The 19,395-nt window shown below is 35.8% G+C and overlaps 2 protein-coding genes across 4 annotated transcripts; both read right to left on the bottom strand.

Moving 5' to 3' along the window:
* Window positions 1–728: 728 nt before the first annotated feature.
* On the bottom strand, window positions 729–12,524 carry LOC139958639 (glycine--tRNA ligase-like). The gene is made up of 16 exons (XM_071955863.1): window positions 12,235–12,524; window positions 9,674–9,775; window positions 9,352–9,451; window positions 8,880–9,021; window positions 8,214–8,302; window positions 7,474–7,696; window positions 6,980–7,129; window positions 6,334–6,496; window positions 5,321–5,485; window positions 4,626–4,733; window positions 4,159–4,304; window positions 3,790–3,875; window positions 3,473–3,582; window positions 3,035–3,128; window positions 2,285–2,472; window positions 729–2,138 (listed from the first exon to the last, which is right to left on the bottom strand). The coding sequence occupies exons 1-16, from the start codon at window positions 12,475–12,477 to the stop codon at window positions 2,034–2,036; spliced, it is 2,214 nt and encodes a 737-aa protein (XP_071811964.1). The 5' UTR covers window positions 12,478–12,524; the 3' UTR covers window positions 729–2,033.
* A 664-nt stretch (window positions 12,525–13,188) lies between these two features.
* On the bottom strand, window positions 13,189–17,880 carry LOC139958640 (uncharacterized). Of its 3 annotated transcripts, none has more exons than XM_071955867.1 (6): window positions 17,542–17,665; window positions 17,050–17,205; window positions 16,152–16,389; window positions 15,549–15,605; window positions 14,968–15,030; window positions 13,189–14,326 (listed from the first exon to the last, which is right to left on the bottom strand). In XM_071955867.1, exons 2-6 carry the CDS (start codon window positions 17,125–17,127, stop codon window positions 14,262–14,264), a joined length of 501 nt encoding a protein of 166 aa, XP_071811968.1. In that variant the 5' UTR covers window positions 17,128–17,205; window positions 17,542–17,665; the 3' UTR covers window positions 13,189–14,261. The 3 variants fall into 3 exon arrangements, with proteins under 3 accessions (XP_071811968.1, XP_071811967.1, XP_071811965.1); XM_071955866.1 differs by lacking the exon at window positions 17,542–17,665 and adding an exon at window positions 17,723–17,880 and having other exon boundaries at window positions 13,190–14,326; XM_071955864.1 differs by having other exon boundaries at window positions 13,190–14,326; window positions 17,529–17,677.
* Between the last annotated feature and the right edge of the window lie 1,515 nt (window positions 17,881–19,395).

Genomic DNA, 19,395 nt, shown 5'->3' with positions numbered 1-19,395 from the left:
GGATACTGCTGTGATAATGTCAACAGGCAAAAGCAAGCCCACTCATGTGTTTATATGTGAAAGATAGGAATGTAATGTTTGAAATACATGTTCCTTTACAGCATTCCGATGTTCTTTGTAGTAAATCCAGAGCCGACACATTTGACTGAGAAATTGCGGTAAGACGTGTGCGGGATGAAGGGGTGGGTACTGGCTGCAATTGAGTATTAGAGCAGCTGAAAACGAGGCATAGAATGTGGGCTAAGTACATCGGAAGAGGAAGTGAGTTATTTGACAATTATTAGTTGATTGCGAAGGAAAGGATATTGTCGAAAATAAGGAAGAACAGAAGAAGAGGGGGCTTGTCTATCGATAGGAATATCAACAGAGGGGCATGTCTATCTATGTATCCACAAGAAGTACCGACGAAGAGGACACATTTACCTGTCAAAAGAACTACCGACTGAGAGGGCACATTTACCTATCAAAAGAAGTACCGTCGAAGGGGGGGGGGTGGGACATCTACCTATCAATCAGTAAGAAGTACGTACCTGTATAATGAATGTTGGGAGGGGGGCACAATGACGTATCTGTAAGAAGTACGTTGGGAGGGGGCACGATCTATCTATCTATCCGAAAACACAAAAGTATGTTTATCAGTTTTTTGACATTTCTCATAACATATTTTTATCCCACTAAGATACACGAAGTAAGAATCTATCAATCTGAAAAGGGGAAAACACAAAAAGTTTGTTTATCAGTTTATTGAAATTTCTCATATTTGTATCCTACTAAGATACACGGTCCTAGAATATCCTTAAGAAGTAAGAATCTATCTGAACATGCAAAAAGTTTATTCATCAGTTTATTGACATGATACACCAAGTAAGTGTGTCATCATCAAATAGTTAACCATCAAATAATAAACATTTTGTTCAGTTTATTGACATTTATTGACAAAAACTGGATTGTTTTGGATCCCCCTGCCCCTCCTAAATGGGAGTTTCTTCCAATGATGGTTGGGAATGCAAAGCAGGCAAGAGCTGTTCTTGTTTATGTTGATATTTTCTAGCTCAGGTCCCCTCTTGCTAAAAATCTAAAGGTCAGGATACATTAATGGTCAACAGCCATCCAGGTTTCGAGCTTCACTCTGGATAAAGCATGATTAGATATTCACTTCACATATGCTTTGTCACATATCTCTGGAATCACACAAACATTATCGTTATCAGACCTGACCATGCTTAACACTTAAAGTCTCATTGCATGTTTGCCAGATTTTAACTTCCAGCTTACTGCCATAAAAGCTCAGTGAAAATAACACTGTTCTATGCAATTTTCATATTAATAATCATTAATTTTATCGACTAATCTGTCGTTAAACATTTTGAGCTGAATAAAAATCGCCAGATTTTTTAACAAGTCCGTAGATTCTACAAGCTTGGCAAACCCTGCCCAACAGATCATGTGCCAATCATTATCTGTTTTGTAAACGACCGTTAGGCATAGGACTTATGAGTGGACAATACGAGTATATATAGGTTACATTTTGTGTAATGAACATGCTGATATGGGCGGTGGCAGGGATTTTAGGGTAAATCGTTCGCACCATAACGGCAACAGAAAATAAATTTCTTTCTTTCGATTGCGACAGCTTTTCTCCATTAAACCCACCTGGTCAGAGTGCATTTAGAATAAGAAACATTGAATCTGCTTCGGAAGTTTTTTTTCGAAATTCATCAGCAAACACATATTCAGACTTTAAGGTTAGATAATGATTGGTTAGCAGATCCCAGACAAGATTTTTTTTTCAATTTATTTTCTCATAACATTTGTATCCTACGAAGATACACCGTGAACAAAGGAGGGTCAAGCTTAATTTAGGTACCTTCTCATTTATCATCTTTGATTCTCCAAAGTAAACTCTTATTGCGATGTCCATGCTGACAAGATGTCTGTTTAGTATTCATAAAACAGCTTTGCTAGCCTTAGCCTACAGAAAAATCAACAATGACACATATTGACATAACCAAGGGAACAAACAAAAACAAACTTTAAGAAGCTTCCTGGCCTTGGAATAGAGGAAACTTTTTTAAGACATCAGACCAGCTTTGCTTGCCACCTACTAAGTCTTTCACAATTCCAGGAAGTTCTGTGAGCTGTAAGAAAAATAGAAAGAAGAAGTAAATTATTGTGGCTGCATGAGTTTACAATTCAGAATTAAAATTGAATTGAGCTTCAAAAATAAATCAGGATCAAGATATAGAGATCCCCCAGTGAAGGGTCCCCATTGATCTACACTCACCGGGGCTCGTATTTGTTCCAGAGAATCTCGCTCCCTAAGTGTTGCAGTGTGAGGTTCCTTGATGGTGTCAAAATCCACCGTTATACCGTAGGGTATGCCAATCTCATCCGTCCTGGCGTACCTTCTTCCGATCGACACAGAACTAGAATCCACGGTGTGAGAGACACCTTCGTCAGAGAAAGCTCGAACTGAAAGAACGGAAACAAGGAATACAGACAACGAATAAAAATGTAGTCAAGGGAATGAAAATTGTAAAGGAATGTGAATCTCTAAGCTCTTGTAGAATCTACCTTCAGTTACATGCACTGTGGGGTATCAATAGTGCAACCTATCAACAAAAATACTATAATAAGATCATACATTTCTAGATTTGGTTGGTGCAAGGGATACTTCATGCAAATCAGCACAACAATGGAAATAATTTTTTTTTTTAATAGCCCCCTTCATACTACATAAAAAAATTGAAAATGTATTTGCCACCGAAACCAGGACAATATCTCAATACATAGCAGTCATTTAAATACCGATGAATAATTCTTGTAGTAGTATTTGTATAGCTATTCTACTTCACTGTTTCCGTTCCATGTCAAATTGATGGTGTTTTTATGGTAACAATTTTGTTTTTAACAGTCTTACAAGATTTTGTGTGCATAAAGTCCTTTATGGTATCATGCATTGAAAAAATGACCAAAAGAATGACTAGTACAGCTATCTTTAATAATAACATAATAATACATGATATATACTTACCAAGCTGTTTGACAAAAGGGTCAAACTCTTTGTTGTTACTGAGGGGGAGCACAGAACATTTATATGGAGCAATAGCTTGTGGTAACGTAAAATACTGGAACAAAAAAAGAAACAATTTTATATTTAATAATTGAAAAGTATTTACTAAACATATATTTGAGATGGCTATTTCGAACATGTGGCTTGGCTTTTTTTCATTCGTAGATTAAAAGTAAGAGACTAATGATGACCATATCAGCAGAGGGATAAAGGAAGGCTCCTCCACGGTAGAAGCTGTGAAGACAATTTACCACGTTTGTCAAGAGGATTATTTTTACAAGCTAACCTGTGTTACACATGAATTTAACGACATCAGGAACTGTGCAGAAACTGTTCTTGTAGGAAAATTATAGATGCAGCAATACATTGAGAACGAGGCAGGGTGCATCGCAAACTCACCGTTCTCTGTTCATCACCTTCCCTCACTCTGAAATTGTGTTCCAGGAGCGAGTACATGATGCGACCGAGACCGAAGGATGGTTCAATCACAGAAGGAGTCAAATCTTCCGCTGCAGATTGAAAGAAGATTGAAAAGATTGAAAGAAGAAATATTGAAAATATTGAAAGAAGAAAGATCGAAGGAAGAAAAAAAACATTTAATGTTATATTATTAATTGAATTACACAAAACTGAGTTGTTGATGACTATTGCTATGTTCCTGTAAGGTGGGATTGAAAATACAGCTCATTGAAAATATTTTAAAAATGGTAAATTACCGTGTACGGTCTTCTGGTAGCGTTTTACTGTTACCATGTCCTTAGCCAGCGTGAACGTTTTGCCATTTACATCCAGCGAAATCTCACTGTAAACCAAAGAATATTTATAAAATATTTATAAAATTTATAAATATATTATTTATAATATAATTTATAAATATATAATATCATAATTTATAAACATATTTATAAATATATAATTTATTATATAATACAAATTATAATATAATTTATAAATATATAATATCATATAATTTATAAACATATTTATCAATATAAAATTTATGAAATATTTATATTAATTGTAAAATAGCTATCTAGACACAGACAGACAGACAGACATACAGACATTAGAGAAAATTAACTTACTCTTTTCCCTGCAAATTCTTGTCAAATGTATCAGCAGCTTCTTTAGTCATTTCTGCAAAATGGGTCATCAGAATTTTGGCGTCTTTCTTGAATTTCTTCCCCACTGCGCCCTTGTTAGCCAGGACCTCTACGACATCAATTACTTTGTGAGGTTATACAGTTAAGGGAAACTTGTCTTAAAAACAACAGCAGAAAAGCCTACAGCTGCATATTATACAGCTTGGTTCTTGTTATCACTACATACCATAGAACTACATACCATCTCTGACATAATTATGATTATTATGATCACTAATGTGGATCTACACACAAAGTATCAATATTAACCAAGCTTTAAAAAGCCTTTCCTTTTGGATGCTCACTTTAATAACAGGTGTCACATACACACACATGCTACCATTCCTTTTGCAACTTATATCCTTTTGCAATCAATATCATGATTTATGTCTTGTAAAATCAAAGGATATCGGTTCTTTTAGTGTCTTCACCGCTACCAATGGAACCTTTGAGTGTTGGGCATGTTGATTTAAATCGTAACAGGATCTGTCTGCACATCCAACAACTTCCACCCAGCCCTGTATGAAAATAAAAATAACAATATCCATGCTCAAAATACAACTGTACCATGGTAATCAGCCAGTAGGCATTCCAATCCCATTTCCCTGATTCTAAACTGTCCCAGTTCTGTCTCAAAAATATATATATTTTTTTAAACGAAGGATGGACGGCATTCTGTATACTAACCAATTCAAACATGACCAGAGCTAATGGCCAGGTTCCAGTATGCAAAATCATAAATGTCTGAAACGGAAGGGTGTCAAGGATGGATGGGAAGCTTTCAGCACACTTTTCAACAAATCAAAATATTCCACGAGTTCCATTTCCAATCAAACTCATTTGAATTCAGCACTCAAATTGAGTTATTTTCAAAAAATCAAAATATTTCATGTATGAAAGAGGTCTTCATTACAAGGAAGATCGGCCAGGTTTGTACAGAGAAAATAACTTAAATTTCAACATAATATTTCACGCATGGGGGCTAACAAGGGAAGATGACCAAGTTCCAGTAAACAATATTTTATCTCTCAAATGGAATTGAGGGATAGACCTATGTTACAGAGGGTCAGATCCATCTTACCACATACTACTTGATTGTACTCACGTAAGATGTTTTGGTTTCGGCGTCCCAGCAATCGCAGGCGTAGTGAGCCATCTCGTTATCCAGATGTTGACGGAAACGACACTTGTCAGGATGTACGCCCACTTTGAGCAGGAAGAGGTACGTCCTTGCCATAAAGTATGCCAGGACCTGACTGTTGATAACACCCTGTCATAGAAGAGAACACAGAAGGTTATTGTCGAAACATCAAATTATTAGCTATTATCGAAACAGAGGGCTATTATAGAATTATTATCAAATTATTAGCTATTATCAAACCAGAAGGCTATTATTGACACATCAAATTATTATCGAATTATTAGCTATTATCAAACATAGAAGGCTATTATCAAAACAGCAGGCTTTTATCAAAACAGGAGAAGGCTATTATCAAATTATTAGCTATTATCGTAACAGATTATCCAAACACCAAATTATGATCAAATTATTAGCTATTATCGAAACATAAAAAAGGCTATTATTGACACATCAGTTATTATTGAATTATTAGCTATTATCGAAACAGAAGGCTATCATAGAATTATTATCGAATTATTAGCTATTATCAAAACAGGAGAAGGCTATTATCGAATTGTTAGCTATTGTCTAAAAAAGATTATCCAAACATCAAATTATGATCAAATTATTAGCTACTATCGAAACATTGAATTAATATCAAATTATTAGCTGTTATCATAACATACAAGGCTATTATCGAATTAAAAGCTATTATCAAAACAGCAATCATCACCTTATCATCAAATTATTTGCTACTATCGAAACAGGAGAAGGCTATTATCAATTTATTAGCTATTATCAAAACAAAGAAGGCTATTATCCAAAAATCGAATTATTAGCTATTATCGAAACATCAAAGAAATGATTTGTGAGAAAATAATTTACAACAAAATGAGAGCACATTCACATTCCTACAGGACATGCAAACTCCCCTGCAGGAAACCTGCATCAATATCAAACAATAGAGATTGCCTTGGCAGACGAACGGTGCAATTTACCTCGGCCACTGCTTGACCAAATGTCGTCTTCATAGCCGATTTTCCAGACATCTGGTTTGACCCAGAGAAGAGAAGTACTTCCAGGTTAGCAACGTCCTCAAACTTTGGATGATCTTTGTCGCTGGGGTCGATGAAGTGCTCGATCTCTAACTGGGTGAATTCTCTGCAAGATTAGCATCAGGAAAGAAGAATAGAGTTAGTTAGCTAGTATTTCAAATTCTTAACAAACACAACAACAAAAACTATATGCATAGTACCAAAGAGACCCCCTGAAAGAATGGAAACAGCAAAGTATACCACATCTTATCTGCAAGTTTAATTATTAAGTTCTCCTGGACAATGCTGGAAGACTTTACTGCAATTGAAAAGGTTTTATAAAAAAAAATTTCCACTACCACTTCCTGACAATGAGTCACCCCAGACAAAGCATTAAACAAGAATGATCATAATTTTATAGAAAATCTTGTAACATAGCAAATCTTATGTCATTCCTGAAATCTTCAGCAATTTCATTTTTGAATAGTTGGCCCATGACACATAGGGTTCCAATGAGGACAGAGTCACCGTTTACAACTGATGCTAAGAAAGCATGTTATCTAAGCTTGGTCTAAAGTTTGTACATCAACAGCACAGATGTTATAATTACCTCACTCGTAGCAGTCCCGATCTTGGTGAAATTTCGTTTCTAAATGACTGGCCGATTTGAGCGGCAGCGAATGGGAGCCGATTCTGATTGAATTCTAGAAGCCTCTTGAAATTCACAAATATGCCCTGAGCTGTTTCTGGTCTCAAAAATCTGGAACAAAACAAAAACAGATAAAAGTAACATAACTGGTACAAAGGGGAAGGGTAACTCCATAAAGGCCATTGTCATTACTCAAACTAAACAAACTATCAAATAGGATTAAAGGGATTAAAAAGACTAAACATGAGCAATTCAATTCAAGTCTTAAGCTTATCTTCATTTTTGGGACGAAAAGTTTTCAATTCCAACAAATGAACTTTACTTATATAGCAAACCATATCAAAGAAGTCTACTGCCAATTAATATTACCCAACGGTTTATCAAGATTGTTTTCTTTAAACCAACCAGCCCTGCCCTTCGTCAATAGATTCGTTAATGATTTAAATCCCACGTACCCTGGCATGTTGCCAGCAGGTCCGATCTGGGTGGCAAACATCAGGTTGAATTCAACAGGTTCTGTGATGTCGTTATTGGTCAGCGGTGATGTCACGTTGTACTTCTTCAGGACCTCCGCCAGGCCAGCTTGGTCGTAATTATCCAGGAGAGCCAAGACCGTGTTCATCTCGTCCTTCATCTCTGTCGTCGTCTTCTTATCCTTCATCAGTTTTTCGAGATGGGCTGATAGAGGAGAGAAGAAAATTCGTCAAGGATTAATGTCCCTCAAAAAATGAACGAGACACGAATACAACTACATCGTGTACGATTCTATGATAGATATCAATAAGTATGAACTCCCTCCTGCTAACAGCTGTTAGGAACAATCTAGGTCATGTCAAGAGATTCAACATTTGCAAAACCTGTCTCCATTACAGAAATAAATGTTGTCATAATGAAACCATTCAAAATTGAAGAACACATGTGGGTCAATGTTGTCAATTTAGAATTTCTCATATATTTAGACTTCTATTTAGACTGAATTATTCAGACTTGCTCATGTTTTCAGACTTAAGGGATATCTCCCAAAGAGCAAATCCAATACAAAATGCTACTTTAAATGGAAATCATAACAATTTGTTTGCTAAACCATCGAAAGGAATTTTAAAATATTTTTCTGCAGCAAAATTTGTTGTACACATAGTTAGTTTTAACAGAGATCATAAACAAATTATCCCAAAATGTTTTGGAGTAGAACTACCTTTCACAAGGTGGTCAGCTCTGAAACATTCTCCAGTTTTGACATCTTTCACCATGTAATCAGCAAACCTGTCCACATGACCAGACGCTCTGTAGAAATGAGAAACAACGTTCAGGTTTACAGTGGGCTTGTATGATACTAGGGCTTGCAGAGGGCCTGGGTTTGCATTGGATATCGCCAACTACAATTTGGTCATCTGAAATACTGACAATATGTGCAATGAGTATTAGCATATAAGTTGCTTATTTTTAAATTACAATATTCTTGCAGTAAATCAGCAACAGAACACCGATTCGGAAATAACAAACTAAGTTGCAGAACCAGCCTTGATAACTAAGTCCTGTAATCTACCAAACTGAGCTATGCGGTCTTTTAATATTTGGTGGCCGTTTCCTTGCTATGTGTGCTACTCACCAGCCACATTGCCTTGCATACCATGTAACCACGGATCGAACCCCAGTTACATTCCATGCACCTTGGAAAGCCGCAGGGTCAACAGTTATAATACATTACAATACATGAATATGACACGTGTTATTACCAGAATTACACTGGGCATAAATAGTCGATAGTTGACAGTAGATGATTTCAGTTATAATTCCATACCACTAGCACAACAAACTTTCCAAAAGTTTAGCTAATGGAGGGGGACATTGTTGACCTTACTTGAATACTGGGTGTGGTGTCAGGATGGAGCAATCTACCTCCAGCATCCCTTCCTCGATGATAAAATGACTCCTCCATAGATTGATAAAGTTTGCCTTGATGGCGCATCCAACAGGACCAAAGTCATACAAACCACTGACACCTGGGAAAGGAAATAAGAAAATAATATTGAAGATGCAGATGCTATAAAAAGTAAAGCACAAGAAGAAATGCTTTGAATAGTCTTTTACATAAAGTATAAAGCTTTGTGGAAGGGAAGGGGAGGGGAGGGGGGGTGTTCATGATAGTGAGGGAAGGAACTGTACTGGCTTTTGAAAGAATATTCCTGGACAATTAATTTTTAATAAAACCTGTCCTCATGTTTAAATTAATAGCATAGCATTTTGTCCATTTGTGACACCCCTCAAATCCAACAAACACTCTACTTAGCACTTCTTGTAAAAAATTTGTGTAAAAAATTCTTCTTTAATACCTCCATAGATAGCAAAGGACTGGTCGTAGAAGAATCGTCTTTTCAACGTGTCTTCTAGCTTCACACGATCGAAGGTTTCATCTGTAGTGAGAGCTAATTCCTGTTTAATAAATCATGGAAACATCAAGCACATCACTTCATGAACATAAAAGCACATTACTTCATGAACATCAGAGCACATTACTGTACATCATGAACTCAAAATTGCATTATAAATGACAATTTTACTTTCTCATAAAGATCACTTTATGAGGTAAGGTTCAGCCTAAGAACTACAGTGCTTTTAAGCAATTATGTATTACACTCCCGAGGTTACTCTTACCTTATCCTCAAGAATCTTTTTGCGAGCTTTCAGTTCTGTTACCGCTTTCTTGACGTCGATCTCGGAGGCTGCCTCTGCCTTCAACTTTCTCACAAGGTCCCCCTAAAAAAATACAGGATACACCACAAGTTACTGTTATTACATTTGTATATTGTAGCAATGCACACGGCCTACAGTACTTTACATACTGTAACCGAACCAACTTTCATAAAAAGTATTTTATGCAACAAATGGTACTGAATAAACCCTTCAAAATGTAACATTGGTAACTATTTGACAACTAACTACAGTAAAGCAAAAAACACAAGAGCTTCTAGAAGTAACAGAAGATGAAAACTTAATTTTAGAGACTTCCACTACTTTAACTACTTAGACAAGTAACTAAGAAAATGAAGTAAGTATAAACAGTACTACACTATACTGTACTGTATACAGCTGATAGGAATGACCAAAGACCTATCCACAGATGATGTGCACAACAGAATGTGTTACAGTAGGTTACACACACAATAACAAAAGCTGCCAGCAACACCTGACCAATTCAAAATAATGAGTGACCTTTGCCCTCAATGACCAAGACAGGTGGCACTACAAAAATATGGGGGAACCAAACAGGGTACTTCAGGAACATTCAAAAGTAGCGCTTAGAATAAAACAATACGATAAATGTTTGGTAACATTTGATGTATATATTGAAAGTATTTAGCTGTACAGAGAGGCTGAAAGTATCAAATTCCTTACAACTGTATATATAATCAATGGCATGGAATCAGTTACCATGGAGATGGTAATTGCTGGTCCTGTAATCTTGAGCTCTCAGTAACCATTGTACTGTAAACTTGAATAGGATGTACCCAGCAGCCATAGAGAGACTGGAATGTTTAGGCTCAGGGATAACACACTCTTATGCATTTTACAGTTACCACAGCAATGATAGCCTATCTATCATTTTTTAATTAGAAAGGACATTAAATCCGTATAGTCAATATTAGACTTTAATGACTTGGAGCATCTTAACTATGTACAGGACAGTATAGTGCAACTATCATAGGATAGAACTTCCAAGGGGACATAAACTCAACTATAACCTTTGGAGTAAGACTGGGGCACAACCATGTAATTGTACTCCTGGGGGAGGGGCTCTATAGCTGTACAGTAATGAGTATAATGTATTTTGAAGTGAACTACACAGAGTTAACTCAGGACTATGTTCATCATCTGTCATGCTCCTTGTCAAGACATTGGAAGTGACAAGTAACAAAGGATAGGGTTTTCAAGAGGAGAGACAGTTGCCAGGTTTTCCTTCTTTTATTGTTATGAGACAGTCGTAGGCCTACTGTACCTACTGTACATGTACCAGAGGGAAATAGGAATGATTTATCCTGTACTTATTGATTCACAAAATGCTAACATTAAAAATACGGGCAAATTACTACATTTATGCATAGATGTGTAAGTTTTGTACACAACCATAGTAGGCTTTATGAGACAAAATGCAGACACTTCAAAAACTGCTACATAAAATATGAAAACTGTACATGTCTACCCTGATGATGAACATATAAAGACCATTGGTGAATGTATTTACACTAGATTAATATAAGACATAGGGCACATCCTTTTCAACAATCATTTATTTTCCAAAAGACACATACACAGAAGGAAATTATATGGAGTAAGCTACCTTAAATGTTCTAAATTTGCAACCTAAAACAGGGCAAAATATATTGTACTCTCTTTGTCTTTAGAAGGCATGACATTCTGTACATAACAGTACAATTTAGTAAAATTTAGGCAGTCTTGTGTTGTGCTCTAAAGAGAGTGTTCATTTGCTTACAGATATTCTACTCTTTTGATCAAATGCCTTTCAGAACAACTTCTATAAATTAACCCTTAGCCCAATCAAACTGTCATGAGTTATGATACTTTGTGAAGAGTTTTTTGTTGTTGTGACTGAGTGTATATTTAGTGTGAGCATGTTCTATGTAAAATAAATTTCATATTAATGTACAAAATAGTTATGAGGAAACATGTTGCTATTTCTTAACTTGCACACACATTCATAAAAACAGGGTGTTGTTTTTGCCATATGTCAACACTATACTACTACTACTGTACTACTGGAGTGGCTGATGCAATCACTCTCACCTTCTGGTGCTTGGCCTAGCAATACTACTACTACAATGGTAATGAGAGGCCTATTATGCAAATGCACCCACCCTACTTTGCTTTGCTCTTATCTCAGTTAAAAACCCAGTTCGTAGCAAAATATATCAAATTTACAATAACTACGACCTTAAGTACACAATGTTAATTCCTATTTCTTGTTTTACTCACACGATACGTCTGAAGTACAGGAAGCGCGAAAAACCAATTTCGTGAAACTAGTGCCTGTAGTAGGCCTATTACAATTCATCGCAATAGGACATGGAAATTTTGTTTTTGTCCCATACTTAAATAGATACTTCATGCAAATATTAGTCATCTGGTTGCCTTGCAACTCTGATTCCTACTTTGGAATTCCACGAAGGAAATAGAGGACTCAAAAAAGAAATCCAAACCTGTTCCTTGACTGCCGCACGTAACGGAGCAAGAGTTTTTTCCGGATCGTCTGACATCGTTGAAAGTGTACCTCGAAAGGACAACTGCGACGTTCTGTTGACTTTCGTGAATGTATTTCTGAATATGACGACCTGTGTGCCTCTCTGTAGGCCTTCTACGTTTAAGCTGGTTAAATTGCTCAGTAAAGTTGGAAAGATGGAAGCTTTCAAGCGAAGGCTTGTGAGAAATCTTTGGAGTAACATGCCACATGAACACTTCACTGTACATGTGAAAATCAGACTCAGCGAAATTTAAATGGTAGGTTGAGATGTGCAGCCGTTTCTATCAATGTGCCCCGGTTTCCCCGACACGCCCGACACGAAAGAGTTGCACAGGCTCATCAAGTTTACGCGAAGGAATCAATTTCAAATAAATAGTGAAACTAACGGGAAAATTTTTGTGCACAAATAGGTACCTGTCAAGCACTATTAGGATTAATTCTTTGTAATTCTTTCTAAATACTTTCTGAAAATGTTTTTGGCAAAGGCAACTTAGCGCTACAGACTTCGGACTCTATTTAACTTCCTGTTTTGTGTTTACTAACTTTTCCCGTTTTTCATTCATTTTCTTTAGTTGATGGTATTACATTTGACCTTTGTTCTTCTTAACAAGGGAACAGGCTCGAAAAACTTTGCTTAGAACCACTTCTGGCTCCTCTATCCATCAATTTGTTTATAAACATGCAATGTTGTTAATCCACGTAAGGTGGCGCTATAACGAACAGTTTCATGGTGTTGATGATCGTTGTAGTCGAAATTGGAACCATGATATCACCGCGCGAGTTGTTGTTTCCATTGTTTATAAAAGAGAAGGAATCCCCTACCTCCAGTCAAAAAGTCTGCCTCCGCCCCCCCCCCCCACCCTGCCAACCTCTCCCTACAAATAAAGCAACAGAAAAAATACACTTCGGCGTTTGCAATGGTGCTTAGTAGGGACACATCACATTTATAACTATGCGCTATAGTTGTTGGAGTGCATTCCTATCTCGAAACCTTGTACGGCTCTGGAAAAAAGTGAGTGAGATAAATTCCAAGCCTTCATGAAAATCTCGACAAGAGGAATGCAGGCAGAAGGAAAAAGACATCCAGAGGGGTGAGGAAAGCAACTTCTGGTTTTGATAACCGCTTTATCACTCAAAGAAAATACGTTACCCCGTTAACTTTCGGTTTATAAAATTAACCAGAAAAGGAAACCGTTTCAGTGGTTCCGATACCCAAACATATTCATAGTGTGGTAAGCCATATATGTTAATATATACATGAATTTGTGTACACCAAAATGAAGAGGGATTATCTATTGACTTATGTAGCAATATATAAAGGAAGATACCAGGAATCAGTTATCATGTTGACAAAGTCTATTAAGCGACACACTGTAGTATAACCAGAACGCCAGTTGGCTTTGTGATTAATTCCTTGAAATGCAATTTGCTCAAATTTGAAACAACTATCTAACTAAATGTAAGGCAACTGAATTCTATTTTGTCCAAAAATTATGTGGAAACCAGGAAAGATCAGAGATTTCCAATTCTTCTATGTAGCACTCCCTTGTGGGCATCAACCATTCAGTTTGGTAAGGGTAAAGATTCATTATTATATCTCGTCTAGCAAGTATGACTTGATATTCATGGAGATAAAAGCGATCATTTATAATTTGTTACTTATTCTGTTATTCTTAAAAGAACGAAACTAAACCACTAATATCACCGTAAAATATGCTACAAAAGTACAATCATTGGATTAGCAATAAAAACATGGATTTTTTTTGGTGCATTGTGCATTATCCTCTTTTTATACATCATTTCGACAGTCATTTGAATCGCTCATCTTAAAGGTTATGATTCGACGATTCAAATTTGGATTCATCATTTGCCGTCGGTGGTACCAGCTCATGTCACACATCTTCGACGCTCGGGATCGACTTCGTGTCTCTTCGGAGGCATTGACGAGACAAATGAGTAGAACCCATAGAAATTCCTTATCAATTTCTATGGTAGAACCCCACACAAGAAAGTAAAAATTGCAACGATTAACGTAACGGCAATCGGCAAATCTGAAGAAAAAAAAGTATAATACATATTTTTGACATTGATTTCTCGTGATATATATATATATATATATATATATATATATATATATATATATATATATATATATATATATATATATATATTATAGCATACACTTCCTTTTCTTCTGTGGCCTTGGGGTGGGGTAGAGGTTGTTACTAAACGATCGTTGTACAAATAATGTGAGAGTCAAAGGTCTATGTGATGTTTTCCATTAACTTGAGGATAATAAACAGAAGAGATTATTCTCAATCTAATACATGTGGTGAACAGAAATACCTTGAAACAATTTTCTACTTTCTCTGTCATGAGATTTTGTATTGTTTGTACATTAACTGATACCGACTATGTGACATCTCGTTAGGCTAATTTCTGATCCAGTTCTATAATTTTTATCCCCAATAATCATTGGAAAAACAAACAGGAAACTAAATGCATTGCGAGACACATGGATGCTTATACGACTTAAAATCTTGCTAACGAATAATATCACTTTACATCAAATTGTGTCACCATAGCAACTACAAGATAACAGACAGAATTGTCTCATCGACAAGCGATTCCAGTAGGTCTTGAAACTTCAATTAAATTAACATAATTTTTTTTTATAAACTAATCAACATACTGGATCTTGTCATGCATATGGTAGTGGCAATGCTGGTTGTTGGAAATTCCGTAGTTGATTCGGCTGTTGATGAAAAATTCCAATTCATTGTCTTATGTCATGCATTCCTCTCGTATGTACCTGAATAATCTCATTGGATCAGCCAGATGTTAACTAGTCGCTTGTCTTATAGTTTATTATAAGACAGAAAGCGGTTCGAACAAGTACATTACAACACTATTATAATGTATGTACAGGTAGAGAATTGTAAATAACCGTATTTTCACTACCACTATATACTCTCTTTGAAAAGGCTATCAAAGTATAAAGTGACCCAATTTACAATATTTACCTAAATTTACCTATATAAACTTATATACATACTGGTTGGTGTCTTAGTAGTGTATATTCACCAACAGCAATGTCTTTAAAAGGGCCATCGAATATAAATGAAATAAACTTACCACCTACAAAGAAAAAGAAACTCGTGTCACCATAACAACTATACAAATAAATATTCATAGTTGTCTCATCAACCCGCGATTCCAGCTCTTGAATATTAAATTAAATTAATATGATTTTATATAAACTTATATACATACTGGTTGTTATCGTAGTAGTGTCAACAATGGTTGTTGATATTAGCGTTGTTACTTCGCCTATTGGTGAAAATCAATTATAGAGAAGGGGGTTAAATGGCCATTTAATATCAAATGGAATAAATTCACAACATTCAAGGAGAAAGAAAAAATATCTTAATAATGTCACTACATCAAATCGTGTCACCATAACAACTACAAATTAACATTGTTTGTGTGGTACTAACTCTTTGACATTTCATAACGACTATCTTTTGTCGAATTTAAGTTATATTACGAAATTCAGTGTCAAGCCCATTACGGCAAACCCTCCAAGTCAATTGAAATGATGCAGAAAAATACTTTGACGCACCTATACATTTTTTGTCAATAACAAGTAAGCATCTTTTGTGCTGTTTCAGGATCGACCGGAGTTTTCCTTTGACAATGAGTTAACGATATATACGATATATATATATATATATATATATATATATATATATATATATATATATATATATATATATATATATATATATATATATATATATATATATATATATATATATATATATATATATGATTGATATATATGACTGATTTGAGAAAATATATACTGTTTCGTACTTCTGAAACAATACAAATCATACAGTCCATCTTCCCATTTGTCCGGGTTACACAGGTATGTATCGTTGGGACTAGACAGTCGGTAGTTTTCACTATTACAGGAACAATTAAGTTTTGATCCGTCGCCGTAACACGGGGGTGCTGTGTTGCCAGCTATCTCTACATCGCAGCTGACAGTTAAATTTAACCGAGCATCATCGAGAAAACACTGTGTGAACATGTCGCAGCTATCTGAACTCTAATAAAGAAAATTAAGACAAACGTTTTTCATTAAGTGAACATGCATTGGTTTATATTTATATAGAAGTTATAGCTAGAAGTTTCCTGCAACCGATGAAATGTCCGACATTACCACCGTTTCAGGCACAAAGAGATCTATTGTTCTTCATGGTATTATGTATACACAGTGTGTGTTGTAGCTTAGAAGGTTACTATAATTATTAAATATTCCTTCTTAAGTAAACACAAATTACATTATACCTCTGATTTTTTGCAGATGAAAAACAGTCAATATTTGATTAGCCTATTATTATTATTATTATTTTATGAATATTAAATATTTGACCAACAATTACAAATCAATATATGACTGACTTCTTACGAGTTTGCATGAGCGGTTTTAAGAACTCACATGTCTACAAATAATAGTTTGATTTCAAATGCGTTTGCTTTCTGACATTGTCTGCTAATCGATATTGGTGATTATCCTTTCGAATAAAAACATGACTGAGCTAAGTCTATATTTTAAGAAGTCATAAATGTGTGGAACAATCACTCGACGTAGAGAATAAGCTATTTCAATCGCAGCTATACTCGTGTAGCTAATTTGTCAAGTAGTATGTTCGGATGACTTGACTCGCTTGACGTTGTTGCAACAAAACAAGAACAAATTTCTTACCACAATTTGCTTTGCTTCAATCCAGCAGAATGAAGATAAAAGAGTGCAAATCACAATCAAGTTTCGATAAATTCCCATGTTGACTAGACAACTTTTCCTGGTTGTTTTTCAGTATATAGTGTTCCGTATATAGCTGACTTCTTTCTGGTCATTGAACTGGTAAAAACAAGAAGTAATATTGATCAACGGAAACAATAACGCAATATGTATGGAATCATTTTCCCAAAATGGCGAGTTTTGTTACTCACACCAAAACGCATACTAGTCATGAATACTACAAACTCGGGCCCTCTTATTACGACAACAATTATTTTCCCTGAACAAATGTGGTCCACCTGCACAATTGGAACGTACTTAAATCTACAACATTTCAGTAAATTTGGACAAACGCTTTTTCGGAGGAGTAGCAATGACCTCTCGTGACCTCAAATGTCCTTCAAATTTATCAAATATGATCGAAATATGAACACTTAACTCACAAAAACCACTCACGAAATTTCAGCCAAAATCGAATGAAAAACTGACGAAGTTGTAGTCAATCAAACACAGTGTTAGAATGTGACAGAATTTCGAGCTGAGCTAAAAATTTACTATACAAGTAATACCGATATTGATGTATCAATTGTTCTCCTTTCTCGGAATTTTTCAAGATCAAATATTAACATAGAATTACCTTCCTTCTTTTTGGACACCTTGGTTCTGCTATCATGTAGAATTTCAATGCGGTCGTGTTTTCATGATCATAAGACTGACAAACCTATATACCATGTAATTATCGAGATATCTTACGCATTGAGTAACGACACTATTATGTTGTGTAGAATTGAATGCAGAGTACTTGATCGATAGCCAACAAGCCTTTGTTAGGGTTTGAAAGTCATGTCAACCATGACGTTCTTTTCGTCTCATTATTTGCACACCCAGTGTTCATATATATGCTTAACCGTTAAAACAAAATATTTTCGTCACCATTATTCACCGGTATGTAATAGCTGTTACAGAATACGCCATTTGGCATGTGCTGTGCCACCTCAGGCGCGTAGCGAGGAATTGCCAATGGAGGGGCGAAGCCTGTAAGCAAACTATCTAAGCGCAGCAAAACCATAAGTTGGCGCGAAGCTTACAAGAAAATTTTGGCCGAAAATGCCTCCCAGATCGCTGGAAATGGCACTTCCTAGGTCTTGTAAGTTGCATCTAACCTTTTTTTTTATTTGAAATTACTAGCGATATAGAAAAATAAATTTCAAAAAATGCTCAAGGGGGGGGGGGGCGGTCGCCACCTCCCCCCACCCTTGGCTACGAGCCTGTGCCACGTATTACATATTGGTGAATAAATGGTAATTAAAGCACATTTGTTTGTTACCTTTAATCATATTTAATGAAATGAAACTTTTGTTTCGACGCTGAAAAATCCAAAAGAAACGCCAAAGATGTAGAATTAATTTAAATAAAAATTAAAAACAAGATGGAAAGTTGGAAACCCTTTCCAGCGGTTACTTGCCTTTAAATACATTACATATGCAGCACAAGAGTAGTTTGCAAGCTAACTAACACTGGCTGAAGTTCATACTGCATTTACCTAAGCCGACCTTTGACCTACACCTAAAACAGCAAAGGAGGTTCCACTACACATGGGGAAGTCAAATCAGCCTAAGTTTCACATCCTCAGTGAGACCATGACCTTTAGAAATTCCGTAGGAGTTGGCTTCTGCAAACCAAATTGTGGAGCAATTTCACTGATTATTTTGGTAATCTACCATGCGTATACAATCTCTTTTTAAATGTTAAGTTATCAAGATGAAGTTACTTTTGATATTTTGACATTTTGACATTTTGACCTCTGCTGACCCCAAATGTCCTTTGACCTTTACCCAAAATAATAGGGTTATTGTACTCACTATAAGAAAGACACCTGACAAATATAAGCTATTTGATGTAATGTGACGTACGTTGGGATATCGTGTTTCACAAGGTTTGTGTTTATAAGGCTTTACAGAATGTGACCTTATATGACCCCAAATGACCTTTGACCTCCACCAACAACAATAAGGTTCATGTACTAATTATAGGGAAGCCACATGCAAAATACAAGAGTCAATCAAGTTTCCTATCTGGAAATATCTGGTTTACACAGATTTCTAGTTCTGACCTTAAATGAATTCTGACCTACACCAAATTGTGTTAACACTTTACACCACATAAGCCTATCCTACTATGTATATGAGCTCCTTTGATGCTCAGGTTCTGGAGAAACAATGTTTTTGAGATTTTCACATTCTGCCCTCTGCTGACCCCAAATGACCTTTAACCCCCACACAAACCAATAGAGTTCTTATTCTAATTTTG

The sequence above is a fragment of the Apostichopus japonicus genome, chromosome 18 (genome assembly GCF_037975245.1).
Source record: "Apostichopus japonicus isolate 1M-3 chromosome 18, ASM3797524v1, whole genome shotgun sequence".
NCBI lineage: Eukaryota > Metazoa > Echinodermata > Holothuroidea > Aspidochirotida > Stichopodidae > Apostichopus > Apostichopus japonicus.
Note: the sequence above shows the minus strand (reverse complement) of the source record. Positions and strands in the feature narration are given on the sequence as shown.